Source organism: Moschus berezovskii, chromosome 1, assembly GCF_049115385.1.
Source record: "Moschus berezovskii isolate FMDL1 chromosome 1, NW_MosBer_1.0, whole genome shotgun sequence".
Classification (NCBI taxonomy): Eukaryota; Metazoa; Chordata; class Mammalia; order Artiodactyla; family Moschidae; genus Moschus; species Moschus berezovskii.
The window spans coordinates 81,601,165-81,615,502 of record NC_142460.1 but is presented as its reverse complement, the minus strand read 5'-3'; the positions used below and the strand labels follow the sequence as shown (position 1 = coordinate 81,615,502).

Here is a 14,338-nt window from a genome sequence, read left to right as displayed (position 1 = left end):
GGATTGATCTCCTCTAGAATGGACTGGTTGGATCTCCTTGCAGACCAAGGGACTCTCAAGAGTCTTCTCCAGCACCACAGTTCAAAAGCATCAATTCTCCGGCGATCAGCTTTCTTCACCATCCAACTCTCACATCCATACATGACCACGGGAAAAACCATAGCCTTGACTAGACGGACCTTGGTTGGCAAAGTAATGTCTCTGCTTTTTAATATACTGTCTAGGTTGGTCATAACTTTCCTTCCAAGGAGTAAGCGTCTTTTAATTTCATGGCTGCAATCAGTATCTGCAGTGATTTTGAAGCCCAAAAAATTAAAGTCTGACATTGTTTCCACTGTTTTTCCATCTATTTCCCATGAAGTGATGGGACCAGATGCCATGAGCTTTGTTTTCTGAATGTTGAGCTTCAAGCCAACCTTTTCACTCTCCTCTTTCACTTTCATCAAGAGGCTTTTGAGTTCCTCTTCACTTTCTGCCATAAGGGTAGTGTCATCTGCATATCTGAGGTTATTGATATTTCTCCCAGCAATCTTGATTCCAGCTTGTGCTTCTTCCAGCCCAGCGTTCCTCATGATGTACTCTGCATATAAGTTAAATAAGCAAGGTGACAATATACAGCCTTGACGTACACCTTTTCCTATTTGGAACCAGTCTGTTGTTCCATGTCCAGTTCTAACTGTTGCTTCCTGACCTGCATACAGGTTTCTCAAGAGGTAGGTCAGGTGGTCTGGGATTCCCATCTCTTTCAGAATGTTCCACAGTTTCTTGTGATCCACACAGTCAAAGGCTTTGGCATAGTCAATGAAGCAGAAATAGATGTTTTTCTGGAACTCTCTTGCTTTCTCCATGATCCAGTGGATGTTGGCAATTTGATCTCTGGTGCCTCTGCCTTTTCTAAAACCTGCTTGAACATCTGGGAGTTCACGGTTTACATACTGCTGAAGCCTGGCTTGGAGAATTTTGAGCATGACTTTACTAGTGTGTGAGATGAGTGCAATTGTGCGGTAGTTTGAGCATTCTTTGGCATTGCCTTTCTTTGGGATTGGAATGAAGACTGACCTCTTCCAGTCCTGTGGCCAACGCGGAGTTTTCCAAATCTGCTGGCATATTGAGTGCAGCACTTTCACAGCATCATCTTTCAAGATTTGAAATAGCTCAACTGGAATTCCATCACCTCCATTAGCTTTGTTTGTAGTGATGCTTTCTAAGGCCCACTTGATTTCACATTCCAAGATGTCTGGCTCTAGGTCAGTGATCACGTTATCGTGACTATCTTGGTCGTGAAGATCTTTTTTGTACAGTTCTTCTGTGTATTCTTGCCACCTCTTCTTAATATCTTCTGCTTCTGTTAGGTCCACACCATTTCTGTCCTTTATCGAGCCCATCTTTGCATGAAATGTTCCCTTGGAATCTCTAATTTTCTTGAAGAGATCTCTTGTTTTTCCTATTCTGTTGTTTTCCTCTATTTCTTTGCATTGATCACTGAGGAAGGCTTTCTTATCTCTCCTTGCTATTCTTTGGAACTCTGCATTCAGATGCTTGTATCTTTCCTTTTCTCCTTTGCTTTTCGCTTCTCTTCTTTTCATAGCTATTTGTAAGGCCTCCTCAGACAGCCATTTCGCTCTTCTGCATTTCTTTTCCATGGGGAAGGTCTTGGTCCCTGTCTCCTGCACAATGTCACGAACCTCTGTCCAGAGTTCATCAGGCACTCTATCTATCAGATCTAGTCCCTTAAATCTATTTCTCACTTCCACTGTATAATCATAAGGGATTTGATTGAGGTCATATCTGAATGGTCTAGTGGTTTTCCCTACTTTCTTCAATTTAAGTCTGAATTTGGCAATAAGGAGTTCATGATCTGACCCACAGTCAGCTCCTGGTCTTGCTTTTGCTAACTGTATAGAGCTTCTCCATTTTTGGCTGCAAAGAATATAATCAATCTGATTTCGGTGTTGACCATCTGGTGATGTCCATGTATAGAGTCTTCTCTTGTGTTGTTGGAAGAGGGTGTTTGCTATGACCAGTGCATTCTCTTGACAAAACTCTATTAGCCTTTGCCCTGCTTCATTCCGTGCTCCAAGGCCAAATTTGCCTGTTACTACAGGTGTTTCTTGACTTCCTACTTTTGCATTCCAGTCCCCTATGATGAAAAGGATGTCTTTTTTGGGTGTTAGTTCTAAAAGGTCTTGTAGGTCTTCATAGAACCGTTCAACTTCGGCTTCTTCAGTGTTACTGCTTGGTGCATAGGCTTGGATTACTGTAATATTGAATGGTTTGCCTTGGAAACGAACAGAAATCATTCTGTCGTTTTTAAGACTGCATCCAAGAACTGCATTTCGGACTGTTTTGTTGACCATGATGGCTACTCCATTTCTTCTAAGGGATTCCTGCCCACAGTAGTAAATATAATGGTCATCTTCGTACAGTACACTTATTTCTATGAGGTGACTAGTGGGATGTTTTTGCAGGCACATTGCTATCTGTCAATTGTAATTTGCACATGCCTTAATGGTCTATATCAATCACCAGGTATGTGATTGCTCATTTAGAACAGCACTTGAGAAATCTAAAGAAAAACAAAAAAGAACAACATGCTTTCTTTCTGATTCTAGAAGATATGTTGTATTCTTTCAAGTGTGGAAAAAACAAATGAATATTTTTGGTGAGGAGGGGTGGGGATATCAGTTCAATAGCATACAGTTTCAAGACAAATAAACTTATTTCCATTTTAACTGAAATTCTATCCCCAAGCTGTTGGATAGTGTAAAGGCAAACATACAAGACTCTAGAAAAATCTATAAATCATAACTGAATCTAAATTTGGTAATGTTGTTATTCTTGTCACTCTTCTTCTCTTGCCCCTCCCTTTGTTTTTAGGCATCAAATTCTCTTCAGGTCACCTGGCACTGAATTCATTGATTAAATATTCCCTGGAATGGTTTTTGGCTCAAACAATTCATGTTCAAATCCTGGTTCAGCCATGGTTTAAATATATGACCTGCAATAAATGATTTAATTTCTTCAGAATTTAGCTTCTACATCCACCATATAGATACTAACATTTACTGTGCAGACTTTGTTGAGGATAAAAGAAAACAGTATTTGTAAAATGTCTGGTATTTAAAAACTCAATAAATAATTGCCTGGAAAAAGACAATACAAGTGAAGTGAAAGTTGCTACTTTCTAGAGGCTAAGGATTAGGTGCATTATTTGATACATATTTTATAGTTTTCTGTCTCTGATAGATTATGGAAGAATTTTTTAGGGCTATGTGTATTTCATAAAAATAACAAATGCTTCTCTCAAAAAGCCTTTTTAAAGGTACTATAAAATACCCTCTGAGGGTACTTTATTCTAATAATAAATTGAAGAATTATATAGTACCACGTGCCAACTACTCTTCTAGGCACTTTATTATATGTTATAAATATAAAAATGGATTTATTAAATTTAAATTTTTCTATAGTTGAAGGGGCTTAGGCACAGGGACATTAAATAACTTGCTTAAAATCACACAGCTAGTAAGTAGCAGGGTTTGAACTCAAAATTTTGCACCGTTGCATGGGAGGTAAAATGCCCCCAGGAAAACGGCTGGTGCACTGTCTGCAGCCTCCCAGGCAAGGTGAAAAGTGGAGTGCGTGGTGGGAGAACCCAGAGCGTGGCTCGGTCATGGCCAGTGCCTGCCAAGGCTGAGCCAGTTACCAGTGTCTAAAAGAACAGGCTTCAGAGCTGTCACCCCAATTTCATAGTTCTCGTAAATCGATTTACAGCAGAAAAGTACAAATACATTTTTAAAGCAGGGGCTGTGGTATTGTGACCTCATCACCCTGGTGATGCTGTGACTCATTTTCCTTGTGAAGATTTTGACAGGGAAGGTTCACACTTGTGATGCTGAGAACAGCTCAGAGACCAGGTTTCCTATTAATTCTAAGAGAGAAAACACCAGAACAGAGGAAGCAATCTTGGAGGAAGTGTGAGGGGAGGGCCTCAGGTCAGGAATCAGGTCTATTTAATTACATGAGAAAAGCAGATGAATAAACTGGAGTCACTCTTATACTTATCAGAGGAAAGGGGCTGAGCAGGTGGGAAAGATTTATTCCAAAGTCTAAGGATTTAAATCCAGAGTTCCTGAATTAAACATTGCCTTTTTCTTGAACCAACTATTCCTGTTACTTGACTCACAATTGTACTGAGGCAGATAGAGAAATCTATCTAGAACTATTCCGTGGACGTCATACTTACTCTGATTATATTCTCAAAAAAATATCATACTATTTATGCCACACAACTTCTTGGAAGAAGAGTTTAGTGACAATGCTCATCATGGCATAAAGAATCAGCTTTGTGGTTCTATAAGAAGAAAACACAGCACCCTTTGAAGCCATCAAAGAGAAAATTCCCTCTTTTGTTTTTGAAACTAGGTAAGCAAATTCTCCAACTTCTAGATTAAACTAGATGAACCTACCTTCCAAAGATTTATGATAACCTGATCTTTGAGCCATAACAATTAGACTGGATAATTAAGCAAAATTAAGGACAGAGGAGCCTGGTAGGCTGCAGTCCATGGGGTCGCCAAGAGTCGGACACGACTGAGCGACTTCACTTTCACTTTTCACTTTCATGCATTGGAGAAGGAAATGGCAACCCACTCCAGTGTTCTTGCCTGGAGATTCCCAGGGACGGGAGAGCCTGGTGGGCTGCTGTCTATGGTATCGCAAAGAGTCAGACACGACTGAAGAGACAGCAGCAGCAGCAAGGAGGTGTTGGGGCTTTCCTGGTGGCTCAGAGGGAAAAAAATCTGCCTGCCATGCAGGAGACCAGGGCTCGATCCCTGGGTCAGGAAGATCCCCTGGAGAAAGTAATGGCAACCCACTCCAGTATTCTTGCCTGGAGAATTCTGTGGACACAGGAACCCGGTGGGCTGCAGCCCATGAATTCACAAAGAGTTGGACACAATTTAGCAACTAACACTTCTATTACTACTAAGGAGGTATTAAGTCTGATTCTGAGGTCTTGAATTAATGAAAATTACTTTCTCTTCTTGATCCAGAGACAACTATGAGATGTTGCATAACCTTCCATTGTAACCCAAAGTGTCACACAGAACCCCAGGTTCAGGTCTGGCACTGTGAAACTCTAAAAAATGGGGAGTTTTACAGACATGTCCTAACGTGGGAAAGCCTTGGAGACTGTCCTGAACTCCAGAGTTCCAGGAAGGTAGGATGATGCAACCACTCTTCCCACAATTCTGATTTATTCATCAGAAATCAATAATACTCCATGTCAGTTCAGGACTGAACTCAAGACTACGAATAAAAGATTCCCAGGGCATTAGCCATCTCTCCCCATGGTTGGGGCAACTCAATGGCTCTAGGTTAGAATAATCCCCTAGTTTCTCCAAAAGCCAAAGGCATAGTAAAAGCAAACCCTGGTACTCGCCTGGTACCTCCATAGCCTCTAGTAAGTGAGTGAAAATCAGCCTGGCTGTGCACCCCAGAAATATACAACAGAAAGTTTAAATTATCGTGGAGAACTGAGGTAATAATGGCATAGTTGGTGGCAGCAGCAGAGTGGGTGTACAGGAGAGACAGAAACAAAAATTCTTTTTTTTATCAATGTCTGAAATTCCACCTTCGAGCATTATTCCCTTATTTTAAGGTTGAAAGCAGACACTAAAAGTGAACACTATAGAAGCTTCTCTTAATTGGTCTGTTTTCCACATTGTGCTACATATTTTATGAGATTAAGCTAAAACAGAGTTATGGTTTCATCATTACATGCCCCCTCACACACAATTCTTTAACTACTGCCATTACTTAGCAAGCCAAGAAGATATGTATTGCTTTAGCTTTTGAGAAATTCATGGAATGGACCCAGTCTGCCCTACCGGCTTCTCTCACAAGCACACCCGTTGCTGTAGCCAAGTAGGTCCACATGCGGCTCACTGAACATTCTCCTCACCCCCTTAATTCTGTGAGCTCACTAACAATGGGGCTTTCCACACACATCTACCTTATGTGTCTTTTGAAACTCCAAACACCTGTCAAGATTCAGTCCAATCCTCACCTTGCTGGAGAGTTTTCTTGCACCCTCCTAGATGGGCAGTTCAGAGGCCAGCAAAATTTTTTTCTGCAAAGGGCCAGGTAGTAAATATTTTTGGCTCTCTGAGACATGAGGTTTCTGTCACAATCACTCAATTTTGTCACAATTCTGCCATATAGCATTCAATACGCTATAGCTGCTACCTAAATTAATGAGCATGACTGTGTTCCAATAAAACTTTATTTATGAACAGTGAAATTTTACATCATTGTAAGGGATCATGAAATATCCCTTCCCAGGTGGTGCTAGTGGTAAAGAACCCACCTGCCAATGCAGGAAACACAGGAGACCCGGGTTCAGTCCTTAAATTGGGAAGATCGGCCTACAGTCTGTGGGGTTGCAAAAGGTTGGACAGATTGAAGCGACTTACCATACACGTGAAATATCATTATTTTTTATTTTCTGTCAACCATTAAAAAAGGTAGAAATCATTCTTAGCTTGAAGGTTTCTTTGCTAATTTCTGGGGCAGGGTTTACCTTTATGTTAAACTCCACAGGCAATCACTCCTTAATCCCTGAGTTCTGTGACTTCACTCACAATTTGGCCCTCATCAAATATCTGTCTCTGCATATCTATATATCTATCATTTTTTCGTTGTAGTACTTATTCTTCAAACTCTCCATTACTACGTAAACTCTCTGAGGACAGGAATATTATCTTAATAATAGAGGCTACTGCATTGAGGCTACTCAATAGATATTGTGATTTATGGTAAAAAAAAATATATTGATCTTCATCCCCATTTTGGACACAGAACTCCGAAAACCTTTGGAATTTCTTGTGATGAGAGCAATAAAGGTGTCTTTTGTTATGTTAATGAAGTGACTGCTTGGGGGTGCGGGGGGAAGACTGGTTGCCAGCAAAACCAGCCACATGATTAGAGGGTTGGGGCTTTCATCCCACCCTCTGACCTGCTGAAAGGCTAGAAGGTCTGGAGGTTGAATCACTCAACAATGGCCAGTGGTTTCATCAACTGTGTCTGTGTCGTGAAGCTTCCATAAAAAACTCAAAACAGGGTTTGGCTCACCACAGGTGGTGAACCTGTGGAGATTTAAGAAGAATGGTGTGCTCAGTGTCCTTTCCCATTCCTTGCCTTAGGCCTCTCTTCCATCTGGCTGTCCAGAGTTATATAATCTGTTATAATAAACTGGTGAACTAGTGAGTGAAGGAGCTTCCTGAGTCCTGGAAGCCACGTGTGTGCATGTGTGCTCAGCTATGTCTGACTCTTTGCAACCCCATGGACTGTAGTCCACAAGGCTCCTCTGTCCGTGGGATTTCCCAGGCAAGAATACTGAAGTGGGTTGCCTTTCCCTTCTCCAGGGGTTCTTCCTAACTTAGGGATCAAACCTGGGTCTCCTCTGTCTCCTTCATTGGCAGTGGACTAGGATTCTTTACCACTGCACCCACCTGGGCTTCCCTGGAAGCTCAGCTGGTAAAGAATCTGCCTGCAATTCTGGACACCTGGGTTTGATTCCTGGGTTGGAATCAACCCAGGCAGGGGCAGGCTTGTGAGCTCGCTGCATGCCAGTTGCACTCCTAAAACAGGGAAATTCCCCTGGAGAAGGTATAGGCTACCCACTCCAGTATTCTTGGGCTTTCCTGGTGGCTCAGGTGGTAAAGAATCTGCCCGTAATGCAGGAGGCCTGGGTTTGATCCCTGGGTTGGGAAGATCCCCTGGCAGAGGGCATGGCAATCCACTCCAATATTCTTGCCTGGAGAATTCCCATGGACAGAGGAGCCTGGTAGGCTACAGCCTGTGGGGTTGCAAAAAGTCAGACATGACTGAACAACTAAGCACAGCAGAGCACCCATCTGAGAAGCTGCTCTAGCGAATTAATCAAATCCAGGGAGAGGGTCATGGGAACCTCGATTTATAGCCAGTCTGTCAGAGGTACAGGTAATAACATGGACTTGCAATTGGATCCTGAGTCGAAGGGGGTTGTTGGAACCTCTGATTAAGTAGCCAATCAGTCAGAAGCACAGGGAACAACCAGGGCTTGCAACTGCTATCTGAAGTGGAAGGTGTCTTCCAGGACTGACCATTTACCAGTGGAATCTTCTGTCTCTGGGTAGATGGTGGTGGAATTGAATTGATTGTAGTATACATAGCTGGCATCTGGGGAATGGCTGTTGGTGTGGGACACCCCCTCCACTGCCACATTGAAATTGGGTTCAGGACCCTAATTTTAGAGGCTGACATTTATTGATCACTTTGCTAAGGCACTGAGCTAAAGGTTTTGCATGGAAAATCTAGTAACAAATGCATGAGGTGGGTATTATGATAATTACAATGTATGAGATAAGTGATATTATTTTTTACAGATGACAAAACTATACTTGGGGAGGTTCCGTATTTAATAAGTGTAGTGCTCTGATTTGATTATTTAGGCAGTCAGACTCCAGAGCTCATCCTCTACCACTCTACCCCTGTTTCACATAGTAAGGCCTTAATACAAGTCTGGTGAATGTGTGTTATAGTTTGGATTAAATTGTTTCTTTCCTGAGAATAGTTGATAATAAGGAAGATTGAAAAAACTGACAGAGCAACTTAAAGAGCCATAGCAGAGGACATCAGAGGCAGGTAAGCTTCTTAGAAGGGAGACATGAGAAGTGGGTGCCACTGAAGGTGGACTGCTTTATATGTTTTTTGCCACACTGCAAGGCACGTGGGATCTTAATCCCCCTACCAGGGATCGAACCCAGTACCCCTTGCATTGGAAGCACGAGGTCTTAACCACTGGACTGCTAGGGAAGTCCTAAGCTTCCCTACCTTTGAAGAGTCCTGCCCTGTCATTGCTCAGCTGTTTGCTCAGCTCAGAGGGTGCACAGAGGCACTCAGACCTGAATCTGGGTACGACAGCTAGAGAAATGCAAGGTAGAAGCGATCCCTGGGGAAATGCACAAAAAGACCTGCTGAGCCCCAGGGTTAGGGTCAGGCCTGTGAGCTTGCAGCACGCCAGCTGCACTCCCAGAAGGAGAGAAATGAGCTGCAGCTGGGAGGCCACTTGTGCGAGAGAAAAAAGACTTTTTTTTAACCATCAGAATTGAGCCCGTTGCTTATGTGTAAGAGGTTTTGTGGAAGCAACTTAAATGGTGCTAAGTCACTAAACAAAAGATCACACCCTCCAGCTCAAGTCCCTGTCTCTAGGGGCTCTTTCTAACAGTCTCAGGTCTGGGTGAGGACAGAGCAGTGAAAGGCATCCTGATCAGCTGAGGGAGCACAGTGACCTGGTAACAGGAAAAACAAGGGCTCCTGAAGTCCCCAGGGCTGTTCTATCAGTGAGAAAGGAAAGGCAAGGAGGAAAGATGCTGCCTGCTGTTCTGCCGCTCAATATATGAAGTGACCGCGTCCACGCTTCCAAGAGCTGGGTCCCCTCTCCCGCCGTCCCCCTCCCCCAGATCTATTCATCAGGATCTTCATTCTCACAAATCTTTTGCACATCACCGTGTGAAATGTCCTGGCCTATGGTGCTCAGACTAAACACACCTGTCCTGGAAGATCCACAGTTCCTTTTGAATATTTCTTCAAACGAAAAGTACAATTTCAGAGATGCCTCTATTATGGAATTCAGAGAAATAAGAAGCAGCAGATAAATTAGCTAAAGCCATGAATTTGCAATCAGGAGACCAGTGTTGTAAATCTGACATGTTCCATTCCACTGTAACCCCATAGAAGTTTCTGTTTCTCTGGGCCTCAGTTTCTGTGTCTGTACACTGAGGGGGTTGACTAGGAAAGTCAAGACTCAAACAGTCAAAGTATCAAAGTCCTAATTGTGATACCACTCAGGGCCTTGTGGAGCACCTGGGCACAGGGCCCTTCTGTGTCCCCCATTTCTTAGATTATAGGAAACAGCCTTCCTTCAGCTTCCATGACCTTCCCTGAGTTCCAGTGGGCAGGTTCAAGTAGTTGTTAATTAGGGAAGGGAGGGGATGCAAGATCAGGGAGAAAACAGTCAAGTGCAGCCTTGTGGCAAGGTCCTGTTGTCCCATTAAGGGACTGTTGTTGTTCAGTTGCTAAGTCGTGTCCAACTCTTTGCAACCCCATGGACTGTAGCCCGCTAGGCTCCTCTGTCCATGGGATTTCCCAGGCAAAAATACTGGAGTGGGTTGCCATTTCCTTCTCCAGGGGATCTTCCCAACCCAAGGATAGAACCCAGGTCTCCTGCTTGACAGGGAGATTCCTTACCAATGAGCCACCTGAGAAGCCCCAGTCAAGGGATAAACACAACAGGATCTTTGAGCTATTTTGCAGACACTGAAGCCCCCTCCAGGTGGGAGAAGTTAATGATTAAACATGATAGGCTGCCCACAAGCATGTAGACCCCAGACCAGCTGGACCTGAAGGCTGACGATATTGACTTCTGCTTGCCTCATCCACCAGCCCAACAGAAGAATGTCCACAAGCTGACCAAGCCATTTTTGAACCATTACTATAAAACTTGTCACTATCTTCCCCAAGTGGGGACACATGGTTTTGAGGGCACGTGCCTGCTGTGTCCCCCTTTGCCTGGCAAAGTGATAAAGCTATCCTTTTATACTTTACCCACAATCTTTCTGTCTGTCTCCAAGATTTGATTTGGCACCAGTGTATAGAGAAGTGAGCTTTCGGCATCAACTGTGTGCAAATGTATATGTGTTCCGTTTTTCTATTCTCCAAAAAAGAAAACCTCAGAGAAGTTGCCTGTGATCTAATCTTACTCTGAAATGGACAAGGTCTTCCCCCAAACACGTTAACATCAACTGTCACTTACCTTTTAAAATGAGTTATGTACTACATTGAACATATCATGAGACTAAGATATTTCTGAAAAGTACCAGTCCCCAGAGAGAATCACCAAAGTGAGTGAGCACAGAATTTGTCCACTGGACAGGACCCCATGTGCCAAGACTCTTGATTCTAACACATTTCAAGATGCCTTTACTTGCATGCTTTGGGAACCAGCAAATGACCTTCCTCATTTGGAAAACAGACACCATCTTCCTTTTAGCACCTAATTCAAACTCTCTCAGAATGCAGGAACACATCTTTTATCAGTCAGCAAAAATCTTGTGCACCGAAGAATTGATGCTTTTTAAATGTGGTGTTGGAGAAGACTCTTGAGAGTCCCTTGGACTGCACGGAGATCCAACCGGTCCATCCTAAAGGAAATCAGTCCTGAATATTCATTGGAAGGACTGATGTTGAAGCTGAAACTCCAATACTTTGGCCACCTCATGCGAAGAACTAACTCATTGGAAAAGACTCTGATCCTGGGAAAGATTGAATGCAGGAGGAGAAGGGGATGACAGAGGATGAGATGGCTGGATGGCATCACCGACTCAATGGACATGAGTTTGAGTGAACTCCGGGAGTTGGTGATGGACAGGGAGGCCTGGCTTGCTGCAGTCCATGGGGTCGCAAAGGGTCAGACACCACTGAGCGACTGAACTGAAAAAGCTGCACTTTCCCCAAAGGCCTTTGTGTGAGAGCAAAGCCTTCTATAGGAACACCTTACTTGACAATTTTTAAAGCCAAAAATGTATGGAAAATCTGAATGAAATCTACTGTCCTAGTTGGGGAAAAAGAAATCCAAGACTGCTAAAAATAAATAAACAAGATATGCAAAATACTCATCCAGTGCTGCAGTTGGCTTCAACCTATTTAAACATGGAAAAGAGGTCAGAACACAGGGAGAGAAAGCTCTAACTCCCCTCAGCTTCAGACTCTCATCACTTGCAAATGGAGTTGATTTTCCTTCCTCTGCAGCTCATCCATCCTCCTGGGTCAAGATGAAGCCACTCCTGCCCAGGGTGCTAGGTCAGCAAACTGAAACTTAAGATAATTTTTGTGTCCCTATAAATGACCCATGTGACCAGAAACACAGTGTAACCAGTCAGCCAGTCCCCAAATGCTGAGTCAGCTATGGGCTCCATACTTGTTTCTTTCTTAATTTTTATCGTATAAAAGCATCCTGACTTCTGCCCCATTTTGCAGGTGTCCAGACCTTTTAGACCAGAGACTGCTGGCCTCATGAACTGAATAAAGTTTGTTTATATCACCTTAATTGTCTTTTTAAGTCATTTTAAAAAGTGTTATTTAATGAATGAAAAATGCATGCTGGTGCCACAATGCCAGTCTAAGAGAAAATCTCACAGGATAAATTTGGCCACACCTAGAGAAAGTGTCTCACTTCTTCCCACCTGCTCCATTTACCATTCTTCCCCCATCCCCTTCCCCATCCTCACCGGAAAGTAACTAATTTGCAGTTGTCTGTGGAGCTTGTGTTTCATCCTTGGAAATGGAAAGCTCAAATGAGGAAACGTGGTTTACTTTTTTTTTTTCAATGATGAAGGCTCGTTGTTTCTCGCCCTGACCTTAGCTGATTTTCTCGCCTATGTTGTAACCTAAGGACAAGGTATTTCTCTTCAGTTTCCAAAGGTCTTTTCCTGCTGATACATAGAAATTTTCTGTCCGCTGCTCGCAGCCCTTGCTAAAGAAACAGGTGCCAACAGCCAGAGCAGTGCTAACGTGCTCCTCGCAGCCCCCAAACAAGGGAAAACTGGGAGGGACAGGAGTGAGACTTGGCAATTGACTCAACTTTCTCTCCTCACCCGCTGTGTAACCTAGGCGTGACTGGAGGCTAGGTCCCTGGTAAGCTGGGTGGCTGTGCTGCTGCAGGCGGACTGACATGGCAAAGGAGGAGCCGGCGAATCGCCCCTCGCGCTGCCCAGTCGCCGAGCGGCCTGGGGCGCCGGCTGATGCTTTTGTCGTTCCAGCAGCCGAAAGAAGCAATTACTTCCCCAGGAGAGTCGTGAATGCTCGTTAAGATAAAACAAAACTCCCCAGTCTTCCGGGGGCGCTGGAATTCTCTCCCGAGGTTTGGGGTATTGGAGGAGGGGGTCCGAGCCACGCCCTGAGGCCCCCAGGGTACCATCGCCCGGCCACGCCCGCAGCCAAGGAGGAGGATGTAGGGAGGGGCTGATGAAGAGAAACAAAGGGATGAGGTCACCCTAGAGAGAGGCCGGAGGAAGCGCCTAAGGGAGGGAAAAATGAGACGGGAAGAGTAACTATGGGACGGAAACCGGAGTCGAAATTCAGGGGGAAGGAGGGGCTGGGAGACAAAGGCTGAGTGGTTCGTAGAAGAGAGCTTAGCTGTCAGCTGCCTGTGCTGGACAGAAACCGGGGAGTGACACAAAGCAGGCCCCGTTCTGCTTAGGGAAATAAGAAAGTTTGCTTCAACCCCTTCCGCTGCTTTTCAGAGTGTTGTGCCACACGCTTCCATGGTTGGTGTCAATTCTTTGAATGAGATGATCGATAATTTTTTTTTTAAGTCTGAGATGGTCTAAGAATGGACTTCAGGATGCCCCTGATTGTGAAGTAACATGCCTTGTACTTTTGCAGTTGGTTCCCTATTCAGTTCAGTTCAGTCGCGTTCAGACTCTCCGCGACCCCATGAATCACAGCAAGCCAGGCCTCCCTGTCCATCACAACTCCGGGAGTTCACTCAAACTCATGTCCATCGAGTCGGTGATGCCATCCAGCCATCTCATTCTCTGTCGTCCCCGTATCCTCCCACCCCCAATCCCTCCTAGCATTAGACTCTTTTCCAGTGAGTCAACTCGTCGCATGAGATGGCCAAAGTATTGGAGTTTCAGCTTTAGCATCAGTCCTTCCAATGAACACCCAGGATCAGCTTTTCTAAAAATGTCAGAGGTATCCAATACCCAAAAAAGATTAAATGTTACTGGACTTTGGAAGCACAGTGGAAAAGAAGCAAAACAAGCAAACACACACTGAAAACTCAGTGAGTTTACCTAAAATGCAAATGATATCAAAGGTGAGAAATTCTGTAACACCCCTCTAGATTAATCAGATTAGTACAGTTAGTGAAGACAAACATTTTGAAAGCAAGAGGCCAAAGCTAGTACATTTTTATTTGAGAGAAAACTGAAGGTTGGCTCATGGAAGACCAACGGGTGGGGTGGAGGAGAAACTAGGGGGGCAGTCTTCCAGGTATGGGTAGGTTCCTGGAGAAAAAGAAGTACTGGCTTTGTCTATCTTTGGTTTTGTCTGAGCTGACACTGGGGCAAAACACCAGAGGAGAAAGCCTGTATTTTACTACCCAAGAAGAATATTAACTAATATTCTAGGGCCATTCTTGTGCCTTGAAACTAAAAGATGCTTGCTCCTTGGAAGAAAAGCTATGACAAACCTAGATAGCGTATTAAAGAACAGAGACATTACTTTGTCAACA

The 14,338-nt window shown here is 43.9% G+C and overlaps 1 protein-coding gene across 1 annotated transcript in view; it reads right to left on the bottom strand.

Annotated features, from left to right (window-relative positions):
- GAP43 (growth associated protein 43) overlaps positions 1-13,018 on the bottom strand; it is a 65,274-nt gene extending 52,256 nt beyond the window's left edge. Inside the window, exon 1 of the mRNA XM_088831783.1 lies at positions 12,773-13,018. Coding sequence (XP_088687909.1) covers positions 12,773-13,018 — 246 coding nt within the window. The remainder of the gene's footprint in view (positions 1-12,772) is intronic.
- Between the last annotated feature and the right edge of the window lie 1,320 nt (positions 13,019-14,338).